Source organism: Vulpes vulpes, chromosome 12 (assembly GCF_048418805.1).
Source record: "Vulpes vulpes isolate BD-2025 chromosome 12, VulVul3, whole genome shotgun sequence".
Taxonomy (NCBI): Eukaryota; Metazoa; Chordata; class Mammalia; order Carnivora; family Canidae; genus Vulpes; species Vulpes vulpes.
Window position 1 is genome coordinate 156,871,851 of NC_132791.1, and position 26,615 is coordinate 156,898,465.

The 26,615-nt window shown below is 53.2% G+C and overlaps 1 protein-coding gene across 1 annotated transcript; it reads right to left on the bottom strand.

Annotated features, from left to right (window-relative positions):
* Positions 1-1,463: 1,463 nt before the first annotated feature.
* DMRTB1 (DMRT like family B with proline rich C-terminal 1) lies at positions 1,464-26,387 on the bottom strand. The gene is made up of 7 exons (XM_072731959.1): positions 25,793-26,387; positions 23,935-24,140; positions 20,570-20,807; positions 20,114-20,254; positions 19,116-19,265; positions 2,317-2,394; positions 1,464-1,549 (listed from the first exon to the last, which is right to left on the bottom strand). Exons 1-7 carry the CDS (start codon positions 26,385-26,387, stop codon positions 1,464-1,466), a joined length of 1,494 nt encoding a protein of 497 aa, XP_072588060.1.
* Between the last annotated feature and the right edge of the window lie 228 nt (positions 26,388-26,615).

Here is a 26,615-nt window from a genome sequence, read left to right on the forward strand (position 1 = left end):
TGGGGAGCCTGCTTCTCCCTCCACCTCTGCCTGCCTGTGCTCTCTCTCTGTCAAATAAATAAAATCTTTTTTTTTTTAATTACTGGATAATAAACTCCACTCAACTGAGAGAATAAGGCAAAGACAAAAAGACATGGGACCTTACAAAGAGGAGTTCCAGTGCAGGAGACTGTCACAGTGAAGGCCAAGCTGACAGCAGTGCAGCAGGGCTCTGACATGTTTGGCCATGTGGATAATGGCGGGGGGGGGGGGGGGGGGGGGGGGGGAGGTGGTGTGTGTGGCTATCAGCAGGGTTAGGGAGGGGGACGCCTGGCTGGCTCAGTCACAGCCTGTGACTCTGGACCTCGGGGTCGTGAATTCAAGCCCCACGTTGGATGTAGAGATTACTTAAATAAAATTTTAAGGAGGTAGTTTGGGAAGAATTAGCACTAGGAACATAGAAAACCAGATAAGCGAGAAAACAAGGTCATAATGAATTCCAGAAAACCGTAAAAGTAAGAGAAAAAAGTCCTCAGAGTACTGTGCTTGGAGGAACTGAGTACAGTTACGTAGTCATGATAACAGTAATCCAGAATAGCTGCTTAATGAAAACGTATGTGCCTCAACTACTGGGAGCCCGGGAAGAAGGAAGTGTGCAAGCAGCGGAGGAAAGAGCATCACTGCCCTCCCCAGGAAGCCAAGAGAAGTATCTCAGAGGAAGGCGGCAGGAATGAGCGGTTAACACACTGTTTAGAAGTTCTGAAAGGGAACAGGCAGAAATGGCTTCAGGATTTGAATGGAGCTGCCTCTGGAAGGTGGTGCCGGGAGTGGGGCCGGGTGAGAGGGACGATGCGGGGACTGGCGATTTTTGTTTGCGGCCCACAGTGTACTATTTGGTTTCCCGAAACAGCGTGTTTGTATCACTTTGAGAAAAACAGAACCGGATGAGCAGTAGGCTTAATTAATGCCTCTTGGTAGGAGAAGCTCAGAAGACACAGATTCTTGGGTGAGTATCTAGCATGGCCAGCTTAGGGTGGAGCTGGGTCCCCCAGGCAGCTCTGGGGGCCCGTGACTGGAAGTGACGGGCACAGGAAAGGAAAGGACTGGAATATGCTACCACACTGAGTCTGTGGAGGACTTGACCCTCCGATGCTGGAAGAATGGTTTGGAGAAAGCTCAGTCCGTTTGTGTTATGGCTGCTGAAGCCAGTCAAGTTCAGAAGAAACGTATTTGCATTTATTTGATCCAAAAGCTTTACTTTCAAAGAGGGGAAAATATGGGACCAGGGGAAATTCTTCTCAATGACCGTGAATTCCCAGGCCACAGAGCAGAGGAGACAATTTCCATAATATTCCACCTTATTCTGTACACATTTCCAAGCAGCCTTTGATGCTGCAGTTTAGAAAAGCAGCCCAGAGCCTCTTGCTCTAAAACAAATCAGCTGCTGGGCACCCACCCTCCTCCCTGGCCCCTCCACCCCCTCCTCAACTGCCCACTTTTGCTGCTTCAGCTCCCACCACTGTCTCCCGGGCCCCCTCCCAGCCCACATTCCAGCGGGGGCAGCTCAATACTAGGGGATGGTGTTAGAGGTCCGGGGGGGCGCTCACCCAGTTAGTAATGGGAGCCCCCAGGCTGGTGGAAGACTTTCAAATCAATGGATGGTTGCAGGGACACCTGGGTGGCTCAGTGGTTGAGTGTCTGGTTGTGCTCCTGGGGTCCTGGGATGGAGTTCCACATCCGGGTCCCCACAAGGAACCTACTTCTCCCTCTGCTTGTGTCTCTGCCTCTCTCTCTATATGTGTCCGTAAATAAATAAACAAATAAATAAATAAATAAATAAATAAATAAATAAATAAATAAAATCTGGGCAGCCCCAGTGGCGCAGCGGTTTGGCGCCGCCTGCAGCCTGGGGTGTGATCCTGGAGACCTGGGATCCAGTCCCGCATCGGGCTCTCTGCATGGAGCCTGCTTCTCCCTCTGTCTGTGTCTCCGCCCCTCTCTCACTGTGCCTATGAATAAATAAATAAAATCTTAAAAATAAATAAATAAATAAATAAAATCTTAAAGGACGACTGCAGACCTGTGAGAGACCTCCAAGCTCCCCCATCCCTAGTGGAAAGTTCAAAGTCTCAGCAAGGCCCCAGGTCCCCCATATCAGAGCCTTGGGCCTCTTCCCGTCCTCCATTCCCTTCTCAATCTTTCAGTTCTGCCTCTTGCTCCCAGGCATTTGTTCATGCTGTTCCCTCTTGTCTGGAACACTGTTCCCTGAACTTCCCAAGTCATAGCACCTGGTCACATCTCGAGGGCCTGGTCTGCAGTAGGAAGGTGGCTCCCCACCTCTGCTGGACGGGTACAGCTGGACAGGTAGTGGTTTCTTGATGGCGAGGGCGCTGGAGGGTGGTGGGGGTCCCCGCACTGAGAAGGGGGGCAGGGAGTGTCAGCGAATGAAAGAAGAAAGGAGCCTAAAGGTGGCTGCTGAGCTTGGCTGCATCCAGCCCCAGAGCCCTCGGGAGACCTGACCCAGAGGCCCCCACAGGTGGGCGGGCCAAGCAAAGGGTCACAGCCACTTGGGAGGGGGAATCCAGGCAGTTGGGGGCCCTCTCCTTCCTTCACCCACCCAAGCGAGTAAGGCCCCACCGTAGACCAGGGGGAAACGGGCCCAGAGAGCCCCAGCAGGGCTGGCACGAAGCCCCTGGCAGACTGGGAGGGAACCCAAGCGGGTCCTACAGCGTCCTCTCAAGGACAGGAGAACCCCAAACCTCAGTAAACTGAAGAAAAGCGGCTTAGAATCCTGACTAAATAAGCAGCCGGGAGCAAGGCCAGGAGCAGCTGCTGGGCTTGGGTCGTGGTGCCCCCTCCTGGCTGTTCCTTCAGAGGCCACACAGGCTGGTTCCTAATCAAAGACTGGTGGGGAGGCTGAGGGTCCACAGGCTGCAGGGGGCTGTCTCTGGGGGAGGAGCGCCAGGGACCTGGGTCCCCCCTGCACTCACTACGAGACTTTGGACAAGCTCTTGAACACAACCAAGCCATTTAATGAGGAGGGACTTTGGAGGTTTACTGATCTCCCCCCAACTCAGGCTTCGGAAAACACGGGGCCACCTAGAGACGCTGGGCAGTTGTGACATGTGCCCAGGGGCAGGCACAGGGGTGCTAGGGGGACACCATCCTGCACCGGCTGGTCCTAGAGAGAGGGCTTCCAAAGTCAGGGAAACCAGAGAAGCCAGAGCCAGCCCTCTGGCCCCCTACCCCTGCCCAGGTCCCAGAGTCCTCTGGTCACCTTTCCCCTCACTGCCTCCACTGTCCTCCTCCTTCCCTCCCCCCAACTTCCTGCCCCAGACCCCCAGCACCACTGGAGGGTTGCCAAGCCTGAGGGTGAATTGGAGTTCCCATCCCATCCTCAGGACCGCCCAGCCTTAGGGCCTGGGCCCCCTCTCCCGGCTCCACACCCCTCCACTCATGCAGTGCTCACACACCAGACACCCCCAGGGGCCAGCCCTGTGCAGGCGCCGGTGACAAGCTGTCCTGGATCTCACAGCAAGCCTTCTCCCATCCCCCTTCTCTCCTATGTCCCAGACTCCCTCCCCAGGCCTCCACTCCTGCTCCCCCAGACCCACCATATGATGGTGAGGACTGGCCACAGACCCACAACCTCCCCCTCCTCCACGCCCTGTCCCCTGCGCCCTCCAGCTACAGCCTTTCTTCGGCTCCTGTCTCGTGGGCACTGAGAGATGCTCTCAGCTCATCTTCATACACGCACAGCCCCCCTGCCCTCACCAGCCACTTCCTATCTCCGTCCTCCCTTCAGAGCCTGAGTACTCACTCCTAAACCTCCTTGCCTCACATTTGCCCCTTCACCCCTTGTTGCTGAACTCAACAGACACCTTTTCTCCCACCCTCAGCCCATTCACCCAACAAGCTGGCCAGACTCGCCTCACACCATGCTCTGCTCCTTTGGGTCTCTGGGCCTTTGCACCTGCTGTTCTTCCACCTAGAACTCCCTTTCCTCCCTCCTTCACAAACTAATGCCTTCTCTTTCTTTGACAGTAAGCCTGAGTGTCGCTTCCTTTAGGAAGGCTTCTGTGATGCCCCAGGCTGGTTTGGACATCCTCTAAGGGCAGCCCATGATTCGTGTAATCTGGTCCCTGGATCTTTCGGCCCCAGAAAATTTCTTTTAGTTTCTCGAATATGAAGACCTCTTTCCAACCTCAGAGCCATCACATGTGCTGTTTATCTGCCAGGGTCCATCTCTGTCCACACTGTCCTCAATTTATGTTTAGAAAAGTAGTGTCCCCTCCTCCAGGATGCCTCTGTCTCTTCAAGCTGGCCAGGGCCCGTCACCGGTCACACAGGTCCCAGGCTTCCTCTGCCGGACTTTGATCCCTATGGGCATCACAGAACATGTCCATGGGTGTCTCCTACAGGAATGACAGCTCATCCTTCCTAGATACTTTCTAAGTACTTTGCGTACATTAATTCTATAGCATATATAATAATCCTATTGTTATCCCTGCTCCACAGATGGACAAAGTGAGGCCTGTGTCCTTCATCCAGGGCCAGAGCCGAGTGTACAGTCTGTACCAGGCAGGGCTTCCCAGACCCAGGGCTCTGCAAGAACAGATGCCTCCAAATCTGGTTTAAATGGAAACCAGCCTCTGAGCTGCTCCCCACCCCACCACCAGCCAGGGATGAAGGCTCTGCAGCCCCCCCTTTCATGCTGTTTATTCTTTTGAACAAATTGTGAGTTTTACAAGACATTCAGGGCCTGTGGTGGCAAACACATGCAGCCATGGTGAGAGCTTTCAGACCCACTGGGCCTCCAGCCCCGCTCCTGCCCTTGCTCCCCAGTGCGCTGCAGGCACCCTCAGGGCGCCCCCCACCCTGCCCCATGGGGCTGCTGGAGTCAGGGGCCGCGACCCCCTAGCCCAGGGCACCCTCATGTGCAAGCTCCTTGCTCTGAGGACTGAGGGCCTCCCCAGTCTGCAGCAGCTGGACCCTCACAACCTCCTGGCACAGGACACTCCTGTGATGTCCGCCCAGCAGAAGAGGAAGCCGAGGCCCTGAGAAGAGGCGATGCGCCCGCAGGCAGCTGGCCAGTGGGGAAGCTGGGGATCAGAACTCCGATCTCCTCACCCCAAGCGCACAGCTTTGCTTCTACCTTTAAGGCCAAGAAAGCAGAGGATCCCTGGGTGTCGCAGCGGTTTTGCGCCTTCCTTTGGCCCAGGGCGCGATCCTGGAGACCCGGGATCGAATCCCACGTCGGGCTCCCGGTGCTTGGAGCCTGCTTCTCCCTCTGCCTATGTCTCTGCCTCTCTCTCTCTCTCTCTGTGTGTGTGTGACTATCATTAAAAAAAAAAAAAAAAAAAGGCCAAGAGAGCAGAGAGAGTTCATGTGCCTCGCGGCCGGCCTGCTGTTCTCCCTTCATACTGTCCTGGAAAAGCCTGAAGGTCTAGGAAGCAGGGATGGCGTATTCCAGGCCTGGGCCTGCACCTGGGGAAGTTACTCAGCAACCCAGGCCTCCATTTCCCCTTCTGAAGATTGCCAGGTCACACCAGGCTCTGCCACTGGTAAGGTCCTCCATCTCTCTTTTCTACCAATTTTCAGGTAACCTTCAGAATCTTCCAGAACGCCGGAGCTCATTTAGTACTACACTATGCATTTCCCAACCGAAACTTTGTTTTTCAAAATAAAGTAATTGAACTAGTGCGTGAAACCATGTGAAGACTCAAATATGAGACACCTCCCTCTCTTCTGAGGGATAAATTGGGGGGAAGACCCCCTTACCTTCTATTCAAGCATGTGTGGCAGCAGCACATCCTTCAGGTCTGCCTGAAGGAGGACCTGGCTGCACTAGGCTTCTTTTGGGGGTGCTGATCCTAACACACTGTGAGAGCAAAGATGTGCAGGCCTCGTTGCCACGGCATTCCAGGCCTTCCTGCATCTGCCCTTGAACGGCTTCTCTTAACCTTGTGCCCCCGTGCTCCAGCCATCCTTCCCTGAGCCGCCCAAGACCATGGGCCCATGGGTACAGTTCCTGGGAAGGAAGGGTTGTAGACTTAGGTGGGCCAGGACAGACATCTGAAAGATAACATTGCATTGAAACCAGAAAGAGAAACAGGAGCCAGATTGGCAAAAGCCTTCCAGGAAGAGGAAATAGCAGGTGCAAAGGCCCTGGGGCGGGGATGAGCTTGGTGTGTGTACAAAGAAGCCAGTCTGCTGGCATGTGGTAGGTGAGGGGAAGAGTGGTAGATGGTAAAGGGAGAGGTGGACCAGTAGGGACCTGGGCAACGCTGGCCCACAGCCAGACCCACACATCCGAGTGCCAGCAGGAGGGAGAGTGTGAGAAGCATGGGACGCCATCGGGAGCATCACCCCGGGTGAAACAAATGGGCTACAGCAGCCCACAGAAACATGGATGAGTGTGAGCATATAACATCCAGTGAAAAAAGTTTGCTCCAAAGACAATAGCCTAAAATAACTTTAAAAAACTAACCATTGAGGAATACATATGGATGTGATGAAATAAAAAAAGGAAAGCAGGCAAATGAGGCACTGGGAATCAGGATGCTGGTGACCGCGGCTTTGGGGGGGGGTGGTGGTGGTTGAGAGCTGGATTGGGGGCCAGATGGCTGGGCGGAGGACGCTTGTCTGGAGCAATAGATTCATGGGCACTTGTCACATTATCAAAAAGAAACAAACATCAAATCAGAGTGGTCATGCATGGACCGATGCTGAATTTGTCTCCTGGACCAGCCTGCATAGGAGCCGTTTGATCCAGAACCTCAGAGACCAGGCCCGGGGATTGGGATTTTATTTGGGGATCAATGAGAGCCACTTCAGGGTTGGGGAGTGACTTGACTTGATTCCTATTCTGCAAGGATCACTCTGTGAAGAACAGAGGAGTGGGGAGGAGAGGGAGGCTAACCAGCCTGTTAGGAGGCCACTGTCATTACTGTGCAGGGAGCGATGTGGGGGTTCGGGTGATGTGGGGGTACAAAGGTGATGTGGGGATGTAGGGGGCAATGTGGGGTGCAGGGGTAATGTGGGGGTGCAGGAGACAATATGGGGTGGCCAGGGGCAATGTGGGCATGCAAGGGGCGATGTGGGGGTGCGGGGGACCAGCACTGGTTGTTAAGTGAGAGCTCTATTTTGCACTCAGGTTTGAGATGTGGGCTGGTTACTCTCCCCGTGCACCTCACACACAGATTCCTCACACACAGCCCCACAGAGGGGCTGACCCCATGGACAGCATACTCTGGGTTCCCTCAATCTCTGGCTCCCAGGAGGAGACCAGAGGGCAGGAGGAGCCAGATTCTGGAATATCACCGCTAAAATGAAAGACATGGCTACACCTCGTACCAACTACTACTACTACGTAAGAGGCTCAGTACTGAAGGGGTCTCTCTGAATTTTGGAAGTTGTCTACACCATACCTGGGGGCCATTTCCTGGGGAACTGGCATGCCTGCCAGTTTGGGATGGACCTGAAGTAAAAGAAGGCTCTGCATCGTGTGCAGATTACGGTGCCAGCTGCCCTGGCACCCAGGCCCTGTGGCCCGGCAGATCCGGCGGAGGGTGGATGGCCAGGGCAGGTTGGAGTGGGGGGGAGTGGGATCCCTGGAGCCCCACAGAATCAGCACAGACCACTGAGGCTCCGGAGCCCGGCCTGCTCTCCTCTACTGACAGCTCCTCTGCATTAGAAAAGCAGCCCAGCCTGGCTGCTGGCTCTGGGAGAGCCTGGAGCCCACAGCCACTGGACACCCGAGGGCAGTGTGACCTGAGCTGCTGGCTGGATGTCCTCCTGGGCCTATGTTCCCCACCCGCTGTCCTCTCCCTGCCCCGTGCTGACCTGTGGGGACTGTGTTAAGGGGCTCCTTTGCCCTCTGGCTTCTGGCTGAGCTCAGCATCGAGGAGCCCTGGCAGGAGCCTGGGTGGGGAGCAGGCGGGAGTCATAACAGTTATTGTCCCAGGCCCCTTCCTCCAGGGTGTCCCTGAGAGAGGTCGCTGCTCCATCACAGCACACTTCTCTATATGGCTGTCTCCTTCCAGGTCCCACCAGCTGCTCTGTCCTCACATTTCTTCAGCCCTTCTTCAGCGAATGAAGCTCTCCAGTTACTGCACTAACCTGTAATTTCCTACTGCCTACCAAATTTTTTCTATTAGTTCCCTTATTGACACCCCTCCTTAAGTTACCTCAATCTGAGCGTGCTGTTTCCTGCTGGGACCCAATAGGATGATAGGTGTGCACGCAGAATTCCATTTAAATTTTATTTTTGAGAGAGAGAAAGAGAGAATCTCAAGCCGACTCCCCTCCGAGCGTGGAGCCAGAGCTCGACATGGGGTTTGATCCCAAGACACTGAGATCATGACCTGAACCAAAATCAAGAGTCAGACATTTAACCAATCAACCCATCCAGGTGCCCTGTGCAGGCTGAATTCTAAAATGACCCCAAGGGTCCTGCCCCCTGGTTTACACATCCTGCATGATCCCCCTTTGCTGAGGCTCAGCAGGACACAACAATCACTCCTGTGATCATGTTATACAAGACCCTGTCCCGGCTGACTGGAGAGAGAATCTCCTGGTGGCTTTGAAGAATAAACTAGCATTCTGGGAGATATCTATGTGCTGACGTCCAGAGGGTGGCCTCTAGGAACTGAGAGTGAGTCCCAATCAACAGTCAGCAGGGACACAGAGACCCCAGTGCTGCAACTGTCAGGAGTCAAATTCTGCAACAACCTGGATGGGTCTGGATGAGGACCCTAAGCCTCAGATGGCACTGCAGTTGATTGACGTTGGCAATCAACGTCACCCTGATTCCTGCCTGGTGAGACACCCAGCAGAGAACCCAGTCGTGTTAATCACCCAGTCTCTGACCTACAGAAACTATGAGATAATAAGTGGGTGTTGTTTAAGCCAGTAAGTCCCTAGTAATTTGTCATGCAGCAATAGAAAACGAACACGCTGGACTGGATACACTCCTGCAAATCGTGAAGCTAGGTGTGAGCAGCAGCACTCCTGCATTTGATGGTGGAGGCGGGCACAGAACTGGGCGGGAGCAGGTCCAGGAAGCACAAGTAAATGAAATGAACGTGTGGCTTTGATGCCATGGAACCTACTACTGGTGTTCTGACATCCCTATGGATGTGAACTGTTAACTGCCTATGGGGGCATTCCCTTTGGCCAGTCAGCAGAAGGGAAACCACTGGGAGCCCCATGTTGACAAATGAGTGTGCATCAGACTGGATGGAGGTGAATCACAGCCCCACTTGGGGCTGCCCCCAAATCTCATGAAGGGAGAGTCTCCCATGGGCAGAATTTCTTTTTTTTTTTTTTAAGATTTTATTTTTATTTATTCATGAGAGATACACAGAGAGACAGGCAGAGACACAGGCAGAGGGAGAAGCAGGCTCCTCAGAGGGAGCCTGATGTGGGACTCGATCCCAGGACCCCAGGATCACACCCTGAGGTGAAGGCAGACACTCAACCACTGAGCCACCCAGGTGCCCCATCCCATGGGCAGAACCTCAAGTGGTGCCCCACTGCCTCCTTCAGCAGAAGAGATAGCCTGAGGCTTGTTTGCATTTACACTGATCCATGGGTAGAGGTTCCTGGGTTAGCCGTCTGCTCAGAGACTTGTAAAGATCAAGATTGGAAAGCTGGAGGACAAGGAGTTGGGTATGTGGCCCAGCCTCTCAAAATAGGCAAGGTGCAAAGCCCTCATCTCATGTAAGCGTGCACCAGAGGATAGCCACTGCAGAAAGAGGCTTCCGTGAACTACAGGGACAAGATGACTCTGGAGGTCAGCTCCGCTCTCTCCCCAGCTAGTCCTGTCCTCGTTCAGGGGGCTCATGAACAAAGTGACCATGGCAGCAGGTGTATTAGTCTGCGCGGGCTACTAAAACAGAGTAGGGGCCTTAAACAACACAGTTTCACTACTCATAGTTCTGGAGGCTGGGGAGCGCATGATCGAGGTGCCTGCAGGGTGGGTACCATTCCGAGGCCTCTTCCCTAAGCTTGGAGGTGGTGCCATCTTGCTGTATGCTAACATGACCTCTCCTCTTGGTGTGCATGGAAAGGAAGAGCGGGGGAGCTCTCTGGTGTCTCTGCTTATAAAGACACTACTCCTATGGGATCAGGATCCCTCCCTTAGAACTGCATTTAACCGTAACTACCTCAGTAGAGGCCCCATCTCCAAATACAGCCACACTAGGAGGTGGGGCTTCAACATATGAATTATTGGGAGATACAATCCTTCAGTCCATAACAGCCAAGGCTCTGTTACGGCAGGCTTCTCACAGGCTTAACAGCATGAACTTTGCCCTACAAAAGCTGATTTGGCTACTGCCACTGTTGAGTGCCCAGTCTGCCAATAAGACAGGCCCATGCTGCCCACTTTGGGCACCATTCCCCAGGGAATCGTGATGATGGCAAGTTGATCACATGAGGAGTGCATCGATTAATCCTCATGGAATGTGGGTATAGATTTGCCTTCTCTATTGGATACTTCCGGCAGGACCACCATCTGTGGCCATGCAGAATGCTTTATCCACCACCAGGGCATGCCATACTGTATGGCCTCCAACCCAGGAATGCAATTAACAGAGAGATAAGTTTGTGGCAGTGGGCTTGCACCCAGCAGCTAGCCTGCAGGGATGGCGGGGCGGCCTTCTGAAGTTTCTGTTACAGCACCAGCGGGAAGCTAGCAGCCTGTGAGGTAGCAGATCTGTCACATAGGATGGGGAGTGTGCCTTCATTAGTGACCAGTGGATGGTGCTGTCTCCCACCAGGAGCATCCCCTCTCACTTTTTAATTTAAATAACAGCTTGCTTGCATCGAATTCATATGCCATACCATTCATCTGTTTCAAGTGTACAATTCACTGTTTTTTTGAGCATGCACAGTGGTGCAACCATCACGGTAGGCTGCTCACTCTCATGCCCCCATAACTCTCTTACAGAACTTTCATTTCCCATCTTTGCAACATAGCAGATCATGTCCAGCTCTGCCCAGGTTCCCTTTTTCCATGTTCGGGCCCTTCCTGAGTTCAGCGTGTTTTTGCATCCAAATGCACCTGAGGCTCTTCTTCGAAGAACATCCCTTGGACTCCCAGAACGTACTTGGCCCAAAGTCTCAGACAGCTGGAGGTGCCCAGGCATGTACATCACTTTCAGGCAGCCCTTAACCCGTGACTGAGAGTGCTGACTACCAGAAGGCAGGCAGAGAAGAGAGGGGAACGTGGCCACAGATGGAGGAGCAGCAGCCATGAGACAAGAACAGAGGAGAAAGGAGTGTCCTGGAAGTCCAAAGAAAGGTGTGAAAATGTGTGAGGAGGTCAAGGGAATAGAAGACAGCGAACTGACCACTGGATTTGGCCACAAGGTCATGACTGGTGACTTAAATGGGTAAGTTAGATGTCAGCCTTACCTGTAATGAAGCCAAAAAAGAGGCAAGTAAATGACGTGAAGTCTTGGAGGATGACATGCAGGCCATACGTGGCATCAAAGGCAAGCAAGACTAGACTCCTCATGGGACTCTGAGCAGCCCCCTCGGAGGTGGTGGAGGTCCAAGGAGGGGACTGGCTTAGCCAGAGAACACTACCCCAGCAAGCCCTAGAGGCATTTAGGGAAATTCTAGTGCAACAAGGACTAAAGGCATAGAAGATTCTGAAGAGTCAATTGGGTTGTGGGTTCCAAAGGCCTTGCGGGTTGGCCTGGGGAGTTGGGCCTTGGTCCTGGAGCAGTGGGGAGCCAGGGAAGGGTTTAGGTGGGGTGTTAGGATGCCCAGGTCAGGATCTGGGAGGGAAACACTCACTTCATCTGAGGAGCAGCACAAGGCCAGGCCCACTGGAGGTGCCTGATAAACGCTTACTGACTCTGGCATCAGAACATAGGCTGTTGCAAATGTTGGAGATGGTGGTTGACATCACCCCATGACTGATGTTAATATACTGCGGTAGTAAAAAATTTACTCCAAATTGGAAAAAAAAATCTAAAAGCCAGATGCTCAAAAGCACTGTCTTAATTACAGACTGACCGTGAAATAGCCAGGGTTTCAAAACCAGGTATGTTCCACACATTTCAAACTGAGGTGTTATGGCTTGTTTTCCTAAGTAGGGGGAGGGGGAGCAATTGTTTTGGCAAATGGCTGACGATGTCAGAAGGCAACTCAGTGTTTGCCGGGGAACTGGCTTAGAGCTGGGAATTAATTGCCCATGAATGTGGAAAAACAGCCAAGTCCACACAGAGTGTTCCATGGACTGTGTCTACTACCCAGAAGAAAAAAGAAAGAAAGAAAGAAAGATGTTCTGATTCCAATTATAAAAAGAAAAAAGATGAAGAAAAGACACCACCCAGCAGCTAATTACTGACAGGCCAATGCCTGTGCTAGCTCAAACGCAAGAGCTGACATGATAGAATGTTAGCATCTTACTATCTGCTGTTAATAAAATGTAGCACAAAGGCTCAGAGGAGCTGTACATCTGCTCACAGGATGCTCCACAGCTCGGGGAACCCTCCCCAGCCCGCCTACCCACTGGCTCACCAGGGCTAGAGTGGGATCCCAAGCCTGGGGCTTGGGGACAGGAGTGAAGGATGCCCTGCAGCCCTCAGAAGGAAGGGGGTGAAGGCTGGAGCCGGCTGGCCAGGATGCCCTCTGCAGATCTGCTGTGTATGTGTCACCAGCCGAGGGGCTCTGCATGCCAAGGAGTCAGCTGCACAGCCCCGCTTGGGAAGAAAACACCAGCAGGAAAAAATACTTATAAAATCAAGTTAACAGTCACAGGAAAAGATTGGAAACAACCTCAAAGTCTCGTAGCAGGACACTGGTTAAGTAAGTGAAGAGGCATCCCTTCGATGAAATACTACACAGCTGCTAACAAGAACGAGGCAGCTGGGAGGCTCTCCAAACTTGAACGCAGACGTTCACTACTGGGGTCGGGAAGAGAATTAAGGGCTCTGTGAACTTGGCGGGGGAAGAATTGCATCTTGATTTTTGCTAACCTCTAACTGGAATTTAGTGTTTCCTTCCATTATGAGTGTTGGCCACAGACCCCGGAAGAACTAGCAGTGACCTGGTCACCAGAGAAATCACAGATTTTTTCCTATGGCTTTACAGTTGCTGCAGGTATGTCAAACACATCCATGACATCACGACTTTGAAACTACTAATAATGATTACACCCACCGCCTGATCTTGTTATTTAATGCATTAGTAAAGAAATACATGTATTACTAAACCACAAATGTATTTCTCTATTTTGACAAGTATATTAAACATAATTGGTTTCCTCTGTAACCTTATATGTTTTATTTTATCCATTTAAAGCACTGCTCTGTGAAGAGGTCAGAGGCTTTCCCAGACTGACAAAGGGATCCATGGCTCAAAAAAGACTCAGAAGCCTTGATCTGGCGTTAATGAAAAGAGAAATGAGCAGAACAGCGTGGATCAGATGCCACCATTTGTGTGTGTGTGTGTGTGTGTTTTAAAGCAGATCAACGGGGGATCCCTGGGTGGCTTAGCGGTTTAGCGCCTGCCTTCGGCCCAGGACATGATCCTGGAGTGTTGGGATCGAAACCCACATTGGGCTCCCTGCATGGAGCCTGCTTCTTCCTCTGCCTATGTCTCTGCCTCTCTCTCTCATGAATAAATAAATAAAATCTTTAAAAAAATAAATAAATAAAGCAGATCAATGGAACAGATTAAAAACCTGAGAAATAGACCCACACAAGTAGGCCCAATTAATGTTTGACAAAGGTGTAAAAACAATATGGTGCTAGAGGCACTTAGACATCAGTGGCAAAAAAAAGAAAGAGAGACTTCAACCTAACTTAACACTTTATACAAAAATTAACTCAAATGTAACATGTAAAAATGAATCTGAATAAATTGGTTGGACTGTATCAATGTCAATATTTTGGTTGTGATCTAGTGCTATAGTTTTGGGGGAAACTGGGTCAAGTGTCCATGATTTCTCTTATTTCTGACAACTGCATGTGAATCTATAATTATCTCAAAATTAAAGATTAAACAAAATAAAGCTTGTACAAATTATCTCTGGGAGGAGACAAACAAAAAAGGAGGACATCGCTAAGGAGAGAAATGAGAAGGGACAACAGAGGTGGGGGAAAAATCTGTTTCTGGCTTATACTTATAAATTGTGTATGATTTCCAGGCATTCCTTATATTCACAATTAATTATTTTTAAAGAAAAACAAATAAACATCTCCTGGAGAGAGATGAAGAAATGAGCATGAAAAAGAAATTATCCCAGTAAAAAAATCAAAACTATTTCCTAGGTTACACGTGAATTGCAAGCATTATTATTGATAAATTTCCCAGCAGCCTTGTGAAAGGATTTCGATTAAAATTTTAATATGCTATTAATACTCATTTCTTTAAAAACTGACTTCATGCTTCCCTGTTCATTTTCGAAATGAATTAAAAGGTCTGGAAAAAAAAACATTTTAATGATTTCATTCCTTGTGTGAGAGCACTGAGTTGGATTGCTGTTTGTGTGCAGCCTGTCTGTCTTGAAGACCAGCAGGGCTGGGTGCACTGCAGTGGGCAGTAAGTCCCCAGAGGCACCACAACTCCCCTGAGACTCACAGCTGTCCCTTGCTGGGGAGCGGGAGAGCACCATGTGGTTAGGAACTCCAGACTCAGGTGGCTCCAGACTCAGGTGGAACTCAGGTTTAACCCTAACTCTGCCACTTATAGACAGTATGGCCAAGCACAAGAACCTAGCATTTGTAAGCGTCAGTCTCGCTGGGTATAAGATGGGTATATCATGGTGCCTGCCTGGGGGAGTCGCTGTGAGAATTCACAGAATTTGTGGAAAGTGCTCAGTATAATGCCTGGTGCAGTGGGAGCATCAGGAAGTAAAGAGTCACAGCCATGGGGCTTTGCAGCTGCTGTCAATCATCCAACAACACAGGTACCACATACACTGTACACCGAGGGGTGGTAATCAGAGGTGGCATTTTACACAAGAGCTCTCTGCATTCTCAGCACACCCAATGCTACAGGGAGGAAAGGGGGGCAAAGGGAGGAGATGTGATGTGCCCAAGAGCACATGGCTAGGAGAAGGCAAGGAGGAAGAGCAGGACCTGAAGACCCTGGGCCTTGGCCAATGAGAAGAGGCCACAACTCATCTAGGGTCTCTGAGCAGCTCCTCAGTAAGAGAACCTGGGCCCAGGTCCGCCAAGACTTCAGCACCCAGAAGTAGAAGGAGCTGTGAGGATCTCCAGAGCTGCAGCAGGAGGGTCTCGTCCCCTGCCCTGTGTGTTTTGTCTGCAAAAGGGTGCAGAGCAACCCCATTCTCCAGGAAAACCAGGGGCAGCCTGGTGGGAGAGCTTCTCTCCAGGAGGGTTTTGGAGACCACACTGATCACCATGATGCCTACATTAGCATTTTCTCAGAGGGCTCTGTGTGCTGTGGTCAGTAGAGCGGGCAGTGGTTTCAAGAGGCAAACACGTCCTTAGGCCGCTCAATCTGCTCAGAAACTAGGGTGCATTCACATAGTTAAAAAAACAAAACAAAACACCTGAAGGTAGTAACTCAGGAAAAAATGGATATTAAAAACTCTGTAACTGGTGCCCAGGGATGTATGTGGCCCTCCGCACGCACCTCTTTGGTCTCTTAAAACCTGTGTGACTTTAGGCAAATCACTATCCCTCTCTTTGCCTCACTTTTCTTCATAAAATCGGGATAATACTACACCTCTTTCCGGGTTTGTTGCAAGGATTTAACGACGGAAGGGGTGCAGTGCTTGGCCACAAGTACAGTTTCAGTGAAGGCTGACACCCTGTTCCTCTGCCCCCTGTGGGGGATCCCAGCCTGGAAACAAGGCGAAAGGTGCTGCCTTGTGGCCAGAGGCAGGACAACTCAACTTTCCACCCAAACGCACACGGTGGCCCCGAGATGCAGCCATTCACTCTCTAGCAGGCACTCCAGGACTACTTGCCTAACCAATGCTGAGCCCACACTGGGGCAAATGGCACCTTGTCCCTACCTCCAGGAAGCTCCAAGACTTGTGGGAGGGACATCTACACAGTGGGATCCGTGCAAGAAGAGGGCCGGCGATAGAGGGCCCGGACAGGCCCTAACAGGGCCTCCTAACCTAGGCTAAGGGGCCTGGAGGAGGGGGGCAGCGGAGCTAGGTCTGAAAAGGTAAGTAGGAGAAGAGTAGGTGACCCAGGAAGGAGTCTAGGTAACCGACTCAGCACGTGCAAAGTGCAGAGAGGAGGGAAAGGAGAGGACCGAGCCGAGGGACACGGTGGGGGGTGGGTGGGGGTGTCGGGGTTGGGGCCGGCGTCTGCAGACAAAGACAGAAGGGCCTCTATCTCCCAGGCAGGCCAGCACAAAGAGGGTTGCTAAGCGGTGTGCCATCTAGCCTCGCTCATCGTTTTGATTTCCCGGGGTGATCGCAGGTCTCTGGGGGGCGCTGCAAGCCCGGCGCTGCGCAAACCCGGTCCTCCCGCCCAGCGGGCTGCGGACCTGCGCGCTTCTCGGCCGCCGGTCGCTAGGCAACAGGCCCCGCCCTTAGCCGCTGCCGCGCGCCCTCTCCCGGCGGCGCCCTGACAGTGCGTCCAGCGTCAGGCCAGACCCGCCAGCTGCTGCCTTCCAGAACATTCTCTCAGTTTATGGCCAAGCCTCGGTCATTAGGACCGGGCAGTGCTGCTGGCTGCCAGTCTCTCCCTTCCCTTCCTTTTCTGCCTGGACCCGGCCAACTCTACCCCTGCAAGACCTGTGCTGGGCCAGCCGGTGAGGAGAGGAGGCTGGAGGGGGGCAGGCCGACTGGCTTGAAGATGTTGGCCTCAGAGCAGTAGGGAGCCATAGAAGGTGTGCAAGCAAGGTAGCAACGCAAGCAGATGTGTTTCAGCCTCAGGCTGTTGCTGCTGAAGGACCGCAGGATGGAACAGGACATTCAGGGAGCATAATGGATTGACTGGAAAGGCTACAGGGAGCAGGGGTCCCCTGATCTTAGCATGGTGAGGATGAGGAAAGGATGAGCCCGGGCTGTCGGAGCTCGGGGTTCACACCAGGGGGGAAGAGAGGAAGCAGGTCTCCAACCCCACCCAGTGGCTGTCTTGTCACTGCAGCTGGCACCCTCAAGGTCCCAGGGAAGAAGCTAACCAGGCTCCAGAGATTTGTCAGAGCACAGGCCTATAGGAGAACGGAGCATTCCACCCCACCCTGGAGTTCTGTGGACACAGATTTCAGCAACAGGACACTGTCCTTCTCAGCCTCCAGAGCGCCCCTTCTCAATCCCACAGACTGAATAAACATCCTATTTCCTTGCCCCGGTCTGGAATGCTTTGGAGTCCATGTGGCCAGACTCTCAGACCTGTGTATTGCAGATCAGAAATACTTTGATTAATGCAGCTTGGGTGAAAATCTTCAAAACAGGGAGTCTAAGATAAAGCAGTGTAATGAAGGAGTATGGAGGGGCATTGATCCAGCCCTACTTGGCCATACTGACGGGGGGCAGGGTGAGGCCATCTGGAACCCAGGGCTCCTCAGGGCTGTGGACCCCAAGACAGGACCAGTGCTATTATGCAGGAAGCATTGGGGGGCTTCAGCCTCAAAGCCAGGCTAGTCCAACGTCACAGCATCAGGCAGAGACAAGACAATGCTGCCCTGCAGGCCTCAGAGTGCCTGGGTTGGCCCTGCTAGGACTGCCCAAAAAGCAGGGACAGAAACCTTCTAGGACTAGATCCTGCTCCAGTGCCAACAGAGCAGGCCGAGGCCCAGCCAGGACACTCATGTTGGGAGAACAGAGAGCATTTCTCAGCGATCATCTTGCCACTTGTCCTGGGGATTCTGGGACACCCCTGCCTACAAGCCAGGTGGCATGCAGACTGGCCTGTTTGAGTGCCAGTCTGCCCCTGGACAGAGGACAGGACACAGTGTCTCACCCAGAATCCTTCACTCCAGGTCCCTTACTCTTTCTGCACCCACCCCCCAGGAATGCCTACTTTCACCTTTAAGATAGAGTTGAGATCCCAACTTCTGACCACCCCCACAGCTGAGTGAGGGAAACTAAAAGAAATCTTTGCATCTTGTGTGTCTGCAATGTCCTCAAAAGGTCTCCACTACTTAAGAAAAATGGTGGGAATATCAACGACAGTCAGAAATCTAGTAGCCTGGCCCAACCGTCTCCCTTGGCAACAGGGAAAGGGGAGGTAAACCAGGGAGGGACTTGCCAAGCCCAGATGCTCTCCCCAAAACCACCTTCCACAAGGACTTAAAGAAAATGAAACTTGCACGATGATTTCCACTGCTTATTTTATTTCAACAGTCAACTGTCCCCAGAGAAGAAATGGATACATAGATGATTTAGAAGCACCATTCTCTTCTGAGAACTGCATCAGTGCTTACAAACAGCCTACTTTTTAAAGTTGGCAATCACTATAAAAATATCAAATAGTCAAACTTTAATAGATTTTTTTTTTTTTTAACCAGAAAAGATGCCTATAGTGGCTTAAACTTTATGGAGAGGAGAGGAGGCAGCCCCAGCAGTCAGAATGCTTGGTGCAGCCCCTTGGAGAAGGGGCGAGAGGCAGTGGCCAGGCAGCCCTCACAAGAGACAGAGCAGCAGGGAAGGATGCTGTAGAACCTGCTGTCAGCACCCGGTCCCAGCTGCCCACACAAACCACCTGGATGTGCTTGGGGCTCAGTGTTTGTGCTGCCCCCAGCTGGGACCAAGCAGAGGCGGAAGCAGAAGGCTGAAATAGATGGTGCCTCCTGTCCTGGAGCGGGCCCGAGGAAATCAAAGACCGCATCTGGGAGTGAGTCTAACAGCACCACAACCCAGACTCAGTTAAATTCATTCCTAAATGTGAGCTTCCACCAGCCCCCCAATCCTCAAAGCCCTGGCCCTCCCCTGCTAACCATCCTCCATGTTCCTGGTCAATCCCACGTCTCTGGATAGAGAGAACCTTAGAAATCACCTTCCTCCCCTCCTGTCTTGAAATGGAAATTAAACTGCCATTTTATGTCTACTACTACCCTTCCTCCCTACACATCCCCAAACCCGATAAGAACATCATTGCTGCAACACCCGCAACCCCCACCCCGCTGGCCCAAGCACTTCAGGGCCTAGTCGGACTGCTCCCTGGAGGGCAGCTGGCTGGGCTCACCGGGCAGCGCCTCCACCTCTGCCTCAGGCGCCTCCGCCTCCACCTCAGGGGCCCCTGCCTCCACCTCAGGGGCCCCCGCCTCCGCCTCAAGGGCCCCCGCCTCTGCCTCAGGCACCCCGGGCTCCTCTGGTACCCCTGCATCCTGGCCATCTGTGAAGGACAAAGAGGGGCTGGATTTACAAACAGGGGAATTACCTACTTTCAGATGCAAACTTTTGGTCAGGCATTCTCGGGGTTCCCAGCCCCTGCGGAGAATGCCTTTGCCCTCCATGGGCCAGGTGTCCGGACCCTGGCAGCGTAGCCACAGCCCCCCAACACGGACTCCAGCTCACACTCTGGCTCTGCCTGTCGCCAGCGGGGTGGCCAGGAGCAAGCTACCCCGAGGCTCTGAACTTCTGCGCCCTTCTGGGGAATGAGATCTGCCCTCCCAACGTCAGGTCAGCAGGAGATGACAGGAAACAGGGAGAATGAACACAAATGCCGTCCTGGGGTGCAGGTTCAGATGGGTCCTCAGAATCACCTCCTGAGGAGGAGCCGTTAAGCCCACTTCTGCAGAAGGTGAGGGAGGGGGAGGCACCAAGGATTGAATGACCTTGCTGCGGGTCACAAAGCTACTGTCTGGCTCTGGGGCCAGCATGCTTCAAGCCACACACCATCTCTGCCTATTTAGACGTCTCACACACAGCACGTGTGTACAGAAGGCCTCACTTCCTTTTCCTAGGGAGCCTCGGGGAAGGACTAAAAGGGGGGAAAAAAAAATCCTAGAACCTTTAAAGCTGCAAGAGCCCTCTTAAGAAAACCTAAAGCACTTTTACCTCTAATATTGACTACCACAATAACCCTGTTAACAGGACCCATTTTACAGATGAGGAGACAGGCCTCGAGTGAGTGGGAGGGCCTGAGGTCACCCAGTGCGCCAGTGGCAGAGCAACGAAGGACAGGGTCCCTGGCTCTTGGCCGGTTTCTCTCCACGAGGACTCATCCCTAGCAGCCCCCACCCAGTTCCAGCTGCTGCCCCAGCCTCAGCATCTGCTGCTTCCCTCTCCAGAATAGCCCCAGCTGAGCCAGAGCAGCCTGGCACAGCTGGTCTCCTGAACACACCACAGGAATGCCATCCTTCACATCTCTGCCCACAGGCCCTGATAAGGGGGGGGGGGGGGGGGGATCAGCATGAGCTCCAGAGCCAGACAGAATTCTGTGGAGATCCAAGTGCTGCCATCTCCCATTTACATATGTGAGAACCTCTCAGGGTTCCATTGGTTTTCTCACCTGAGACTGGGGAGCCCCTTTTGGATGTTTGCATATGGAATAAAGAGAGGGGTATAACTGAAGAGCTCATCCCCAGACCCAATGCATTTTAAATTCTGCTCTCCACATCCACTTTGTGATTAGGCCCCCTTCCTCCAGGAAGTCCTCCTGGCTCCCCAGAAGCTGAAAGCCTGGGGCCCTCTTACCAGTGGTTTCCTTGTCTGTATCAGACAGAATGGTGAGAGAGAAAGATGCCGGTGGTGGCGGTGGTGGCAGAGGCGGCAGAAAGTGGAGCGCAGACAAGAAGCCTGGTGGGAGAAATTGAGGCTGTGGTGGTGGTGGTGGTGGTGGTGGTGGTGGAGGCGGCGGCGGCGGTGGTGGAGGTGGCGGCGGCGGCGGCAGCGGGTAGTAGCTTGGCTGGAAGTCTCCCACTGGCTCCGGGACCTGCATGGCGCCCAGAGGAAGAGGGTTAGCCAGACAGGCTGGTCAGACAGGCCTCAGACTGCTAAATGGGGGGCTCCCAAAGGGGCAGATTCACCTCTGTGACCCAATACCTAAGCACAGGGTACATGAAACAGGGTGTTCAGCAAATACCCACCCAGTGATTGAAAGCAAGAAGGAATTCAGGCATCTCAGGTACGCCTGGGGAACAGCCACATAGTCACACTGAGCCCTTCTGACCCTAGGAGGGAGGTTCTAGCACCATCCTCACTGCAATGATGAGTGTCAGTGGGGTGAAGCTTCAGGCCAAGGGCCACAGAGCTGGGCAGTGAGAGGCAGAAGTGGGTCCTGTGGCTACTCGGCTGCTCTGTGCTGGGGAAAGTGCCAACACATCCCAACCCCTGTGGTTCCTTCTCCTGGTACAGCTAAGGATGTAGACACCAGAGTCGGGGGCCTTATTCCCATAGCTGTGACTGAGGCAAGGGCAGCTGGGAGACCACAGCAACACGGCTCCAGTGGGCAGCTTGTGTGTCTGCTGCTTCCTCGGCAACCAAAGGATAAGCTCACGCTACAGGACCCTACGGCTGGAATGGGGCATCTGCAGTGATGGCCACACCACTCACAGCTTAACAGAGAAAGACATGAATGTAATAAAAAGTGGTAATACATTTCAGATGTAGGTCCTAGTATTTCCTTCTGCATCAGATACTTCAGAGCAGCACTTTACAAGCTGTGTTTTGGAGAACCCTAGTGTCCTATAAGGTATTTTACATGCTCTTAAGTGTTCTTTGTCAAGGGATTGGAGTACCCCACACACTACCCCACACTGGTGAGTCATATATGAGCACACTGAAGCCTTGAGGCAGTCTGCATTTTCTAACAAGGAAGGGAGAAAGCCCACCTTTAAGTATCCAGTACGTGCCAGACCCCCTGCCAGGCACTTCCCATGCATCACACCTTATTCAATCTGTCCACAGCCCTGTGAGGTGGGTACTCTTTCCCCTACTGTTTTCCCCTACTGTAGACAGAACCTGAGTCAGACCCTCAGAGATCAGAGGACTTCCCCAGGCCATATGGCTGGGAAACAGTGGAAGTAGGATTGGATCCCAGGTCTGTCCAACTCCAAGCTTGTGCTGTTTTGTGGGAAGAGAACAGAGGAAGTGAAGCAGCAGCAAATGGGGTAGGAATAGGAGTAGGAGGCTGAGGACATCCATGGGGAATATCTCAGAGCCCGGTCAGGAGGGACAGCAGGACAAGGATGAAAGCAATTCATAGGCTCTTGGGTTTGAAACAGCTTCAGAAATAAATGCCTGATCCTCTATCCAGACGTGAAGGGGGTGGGAAGGGGGATTATTAGTGCTTTAATTCCAAGCTGCTCAGCCAAGTCTCTCCCTGGATCACAGCTCCTGCCTGGGGCCTGTGGTGGCAGCTCAGGCCCAGATAAACCAACTGAGATCACACTCTTAACAAAGGCCGTCTGGCAAGCCTGTCAATCAGAGCTCCACCCTGGACGCCAGGCTCCATCCAAGCTTCTGTGAGAGCAGACGGTGGGTGCGTGCTCTACTTGGCCAGAGCCCCCTCTCTTTGTGTGAAGGCTGGAGGCGTTGTGCTCTCCTGGAGTTGCAGTGGGGTGGCCAGCATCCCCAGAGTTCAGGTGTGGCAGGGGTGGTGTAAGAGTCAAGGGCCATGTTTGCGCTGCCTCTCATGACAAAGATACCTTGGAGAGCAGAGGTAAGTGCCAGGGCCCCAGAGTTGGGGTGACAGCTGTTCTGATCAGCTATGTAATGTGAACACCAGTCCTTCACTCCCAGGTTCTATGACCATGAACAAGTACTTAACTTTCTCTGAGTCGTCTTCCTCTATGCTACAGTGGGGTGATACAGCATACCCTGATGGCTCACAGGAGGGTCACAGGCACCCTGGAAATTATCAAGACCAGTGGGTTTCAAAGCTTTTCCTTAGAATCAATGGAAAAGGACTTCTAGAAAACTTAACGTCTAAAACAGACATTAGAGATGCTGCTGGGGCTGCAGCAGGAGTGGGGACCCTGTCCCCCGTGTGCCTCACAATGGCTCCACACACTGCAGCTAAAACTCTCCGTATGTAAGTATCAAGCATTCCTTTCTTTTCAACCGCTTTTCACAAAAAAGCATGCTCTGTCCTCACTCTTCTCTACAGGCCACCCAAGAGAAACTAATACCCAGGGTTAGGCTTTTAGCCCTGAGGGAGGGAGGAAAGGTAATGGTGGCTTACATTTCCCTGAACTTGAGCTGCATTAGAACCGACCTGCCCCACAGATCCAATCTGATGGGGCCCCATCAGGATTGGTTACCCAGGCCTCTGCAGTCCTGACAGGCCTCAGGGTTGTCAAAGGGGAAAGGGCTTTTAGCCACTCTGGTCTGGAAGGAGCTGGTAACCAAGGCCACAAACCTGGTCACCCCAACTTGTACCTCATACAACAGGGACGGCCTGATTCTTACGTACTCAGTATTCAAAACACAGGCTTAAAGAACACAGCTATTAGTAAATGACCACTGGTCTTATAAAAAGATTACATCTTGTCCATTCTTTCAACAAATGTTTCCTTAAGGTGACAGGTGTTTGGAAGAAGGCTTCCATATTTTTCGAGACTAAGCTTAAATTCTTCCTGAAAGCCCCCCAGAAGTCTCAAGTGACCCCTATCTTTTGGCAGGGGACCTACATGTGCTCCTGGCTTTGCCCTCAACAGTGTGGTTCCAGGAGTGATACTTTTCCTTCTGGTACCCAGCAAGATGAAGCTCTCTCACCAGCACTCTTCCAGCTCCAGCTGGTGGTCACTCACTCAGGCCGTGGTACTACGTGGCTGTTCCCCAGGTGTACCCGAGATGTGTCTGCAGTCCTTACCTGAACCCCTAGCTCTGAAAAGCACATACCACAGCACAGACAGCCCAGGCCAATGTGCTGATACACAGATGGACGTGCCTACACGTGTTCACTCTGAACGAGGTCAGTCTTGTGCCTGTCCTACCAGTGCTCAGGCCCTGGCACAGACGGGTACTTCAGTTCACTTACTGGGACAGAGGATCCAAAATAACAGCAGCAGCATCTGGGATAAAGAAAAACCAGGAAAGGAATGGGGGATGGGACCTACCAAGCCTCCTCCATGGAAGTGGCTGCAGGACACATGCCGGAAGCCCCGCTGGAGGGGGATCCCCGGAGTCGGGGATGCATCCTGGTAGCCCAGTGGGAATGGGCAGTAGGAATGCATGTTGGAGCAGCTGGGATACAGCTTGGAAGGCTCTCTCTCCAGGTACTCAGGCCCCACCACACAATCGGAGTTGATGCTCAGAGGGAGCCCTGAAAAGGTAAGCAACGAGGGAAGTGTTAAAAACACACAGAATAGGGCACCTGGGTGGCTCAGTGGTTGAGCGTCTGTCTGCCTTTGGGTCAGGTTGTGATCCCGGAGTCCTGGGATCGAGTCCCACATCGGGCTCCCTGCAGGGAGCCTGCTTCTCCCTCTGCCTCTCTGTCTCTCGTGAATAAATAAATAAATAAAATATTTTTTAAAGATTAAGTTAAATTAAAAAATAAAAACACAGAACTAGGGAAAAGAGCGTATCCCTGTACAAAGGTAGCAGTACAACACTCAAATCCACTTACAAAGAACTGCCACATCCATTATGCTTTTGATCCTCCCTGCTTTTAGAGCCCTTCAGCCATGTCCCACTGCTCTTAGAAAAAGCCTTTGGCCCTAAAGCCCCATGAGAGCTTGTTCCTGCCTCCACCCGGGCCTCCTTACACACTGTAACCTCGCATCTTCTTTCTCAGCAATCTCAAGGCCTTGGCACCTGCTGTTCCCTCAGTTTGGAAGGCTTTTCCCCCAACCTCACTGTGCTTAAATAAAGTCCTCAATACCTAGCTCCTACTCTTCCTTCAGACCACAACTAAACCATTACCCATTCGAGCTCTACACATTGATTTGTGGGATTCCTTGATCTGTGCTGTCCCTCCCACAAGGAGGAGATCCTTGAAGGCAACAAATGTGACTTTCCCCGTCACTTCTTCATCACTAGTGTCAGGCACAGTTACGTGCTCAGTCCCTGTTGAGATGGAACAGAGAAAGGCACTGTCTCTGTGGAAAGATATCTTCTAGAATTGCTGTTTCAGGTCTCTCGTCCCTCTCTAGTTTCCCAGAGGCCTGAGTTCTCCTAGAATGTCCCAGAAGGCAGAAATGGCCTTCAGAGGGCATCTAGGCCAATCCCCTTAGCACAGCGGGGAGAGGTTTCCACAGAATAGCTCGCCTCCTGTGCTACCACACCGCCATAGAGAAAAACAAAAAAAAGAAAAAAAAAAAAAAACAACCCACATGTCTGCACCCAAAAGGAGCCTCAAGTCTGTATGTGACTTGAAACTGTACTTTTAATAGTGAAGACAAGACATAAAGAACCATGCATTTACCAAGAATTTATGCATATGGCGGGAAGGGAAGGAAAAAAGGCAGAATCAATAGACCAACTGTTCTCCAGGGGGAGCAGAGACCGCGCTCCCACTCCCCGGGAAAGTGCGCACGCGCAAAGTTGGCTGGGCGGAGCCTCCCGCAGAGGCAAGGGGAAGAGTGCGCAGGCGCAGCCCCGTCGAGCAGGCCCGCGCACAGGGGCGTCCTGAAGGAGGCGCCACCAGCCCAAGAAAAGGGCGGGAAGAAGCGCGCAAGTGCACTGGGGCGCGTCTCCCTAGGGCGTCTTCCTGGGGGAGGAGCCACGGCTCAGGTGCTGGAGGCCATTTTCTCTCTCTCAAGGCCGGAAGGCCCGCAGCCAGCTACGTGTTAAGAGCCTCCAGAACAACCGTGTTTCTTTCTAGCCTTTAACCTTTTGCAAAATGGCACCCAACCCCGGGCTTCCAAACCCGAGTACGTCTGGAAAGCATTTACCGCCCCCGCCCCCGCCCCCACCCGAGGGCGCACGGCCGCACCATCCTCCCGGGGCCCTGGGCCGCCGCGGCGGGACTCTTACCGAAGTCGGCGAACGGCGGGCTGGGCACGGGCCGCAGCGGCCTGCGCAGCTCCAAGCGGCCGGGGAAGCCCTTGCCGGCGGCCTCGGGCCCGAGCGGGAGCCCCAGCGGACCGGGCGCGGCCGCGGCCACGGCAGCTCGCGCGCTCAGCCCCGCGTGGCCGCGGCCGCCCAGGACCGGCTGGAAGGCGCTCGGCCCGGGGCTCGGGCCGCGCGGGGGCCTCTCGGGGAAGCCCGCGGCCACGCGGCCCTCGGGGCCTGCCTCCCGCTCTCCCGAGGCGGCCGCCGGCAGCAGCTGGCGGAGGCTGGGGCCCGGGGGCGCGGCGGCTGCGGCGGCCGCGGCCCCCGCCAGCTCGGGCCCCGGCGCGCCCAGGGCCACCTCCTGCTCCTCCTCGGAGGCCTGCTTCTTGAGCACCTTCTGCGCGGCCATGATCTTCTGGCGCTCGGTGATCAGGTAGCACTTCTCGCAGGTGCACTGCTTCCAGCGGCACTTGCCCGCGTGGCCCTTGACCGGCACCAGGAAGCCGTGGTTCCGGCACCGCGAGCACTTCGGGGTCCGCAGCATCTTGTCGGCCGGCCCGGCGGGGTCTGCCTTCATAGCACAACCGCCACCTCCGGGAGCTGCCGAGCGAGTGCAGCGAGGACGAGCGGCGCCCCACAAGGCTCTGGCGCTGGGGACTTTGGATACACTTGTAACAAAGTGGTTCTCGTCGGTCCCGGGAACTGCACAGGACCCTTGCATTTTCCCTCCTTTTTTTGGAGTGCAAAATTTGGAGGCTTTCTGTGTCTTGGTTAATTGCATGCAAAGGCTTGGGTGGAAGAGATT

Excerpts from the sequence above, each read along its gene's own strand:
- DMRTB1 (XM_072731959.1), bottom strand. The coding sequence starts at position 26,387 with ATGAAGGCAGACCCCGCCGGGCCGGCCGACAAGATGCTGCGGACCCCG. Across the intron at positions 24,141-25,792 it reads CCCGCCGTTCGCCGACTTCG|GGCTCCCTCTGAGCATCAAC; the intron begins GTAAGAGTCCCG and ends TTACCTTTTCAG. Across the intron at positions 2,395-19,115 it reads AGAGGTGGAGGCGCTGCCCG|TGCGGGGACCCCCACCACCC; the intron begins GTGAGCCCAGCC and ends CCCCCTTCTCAG.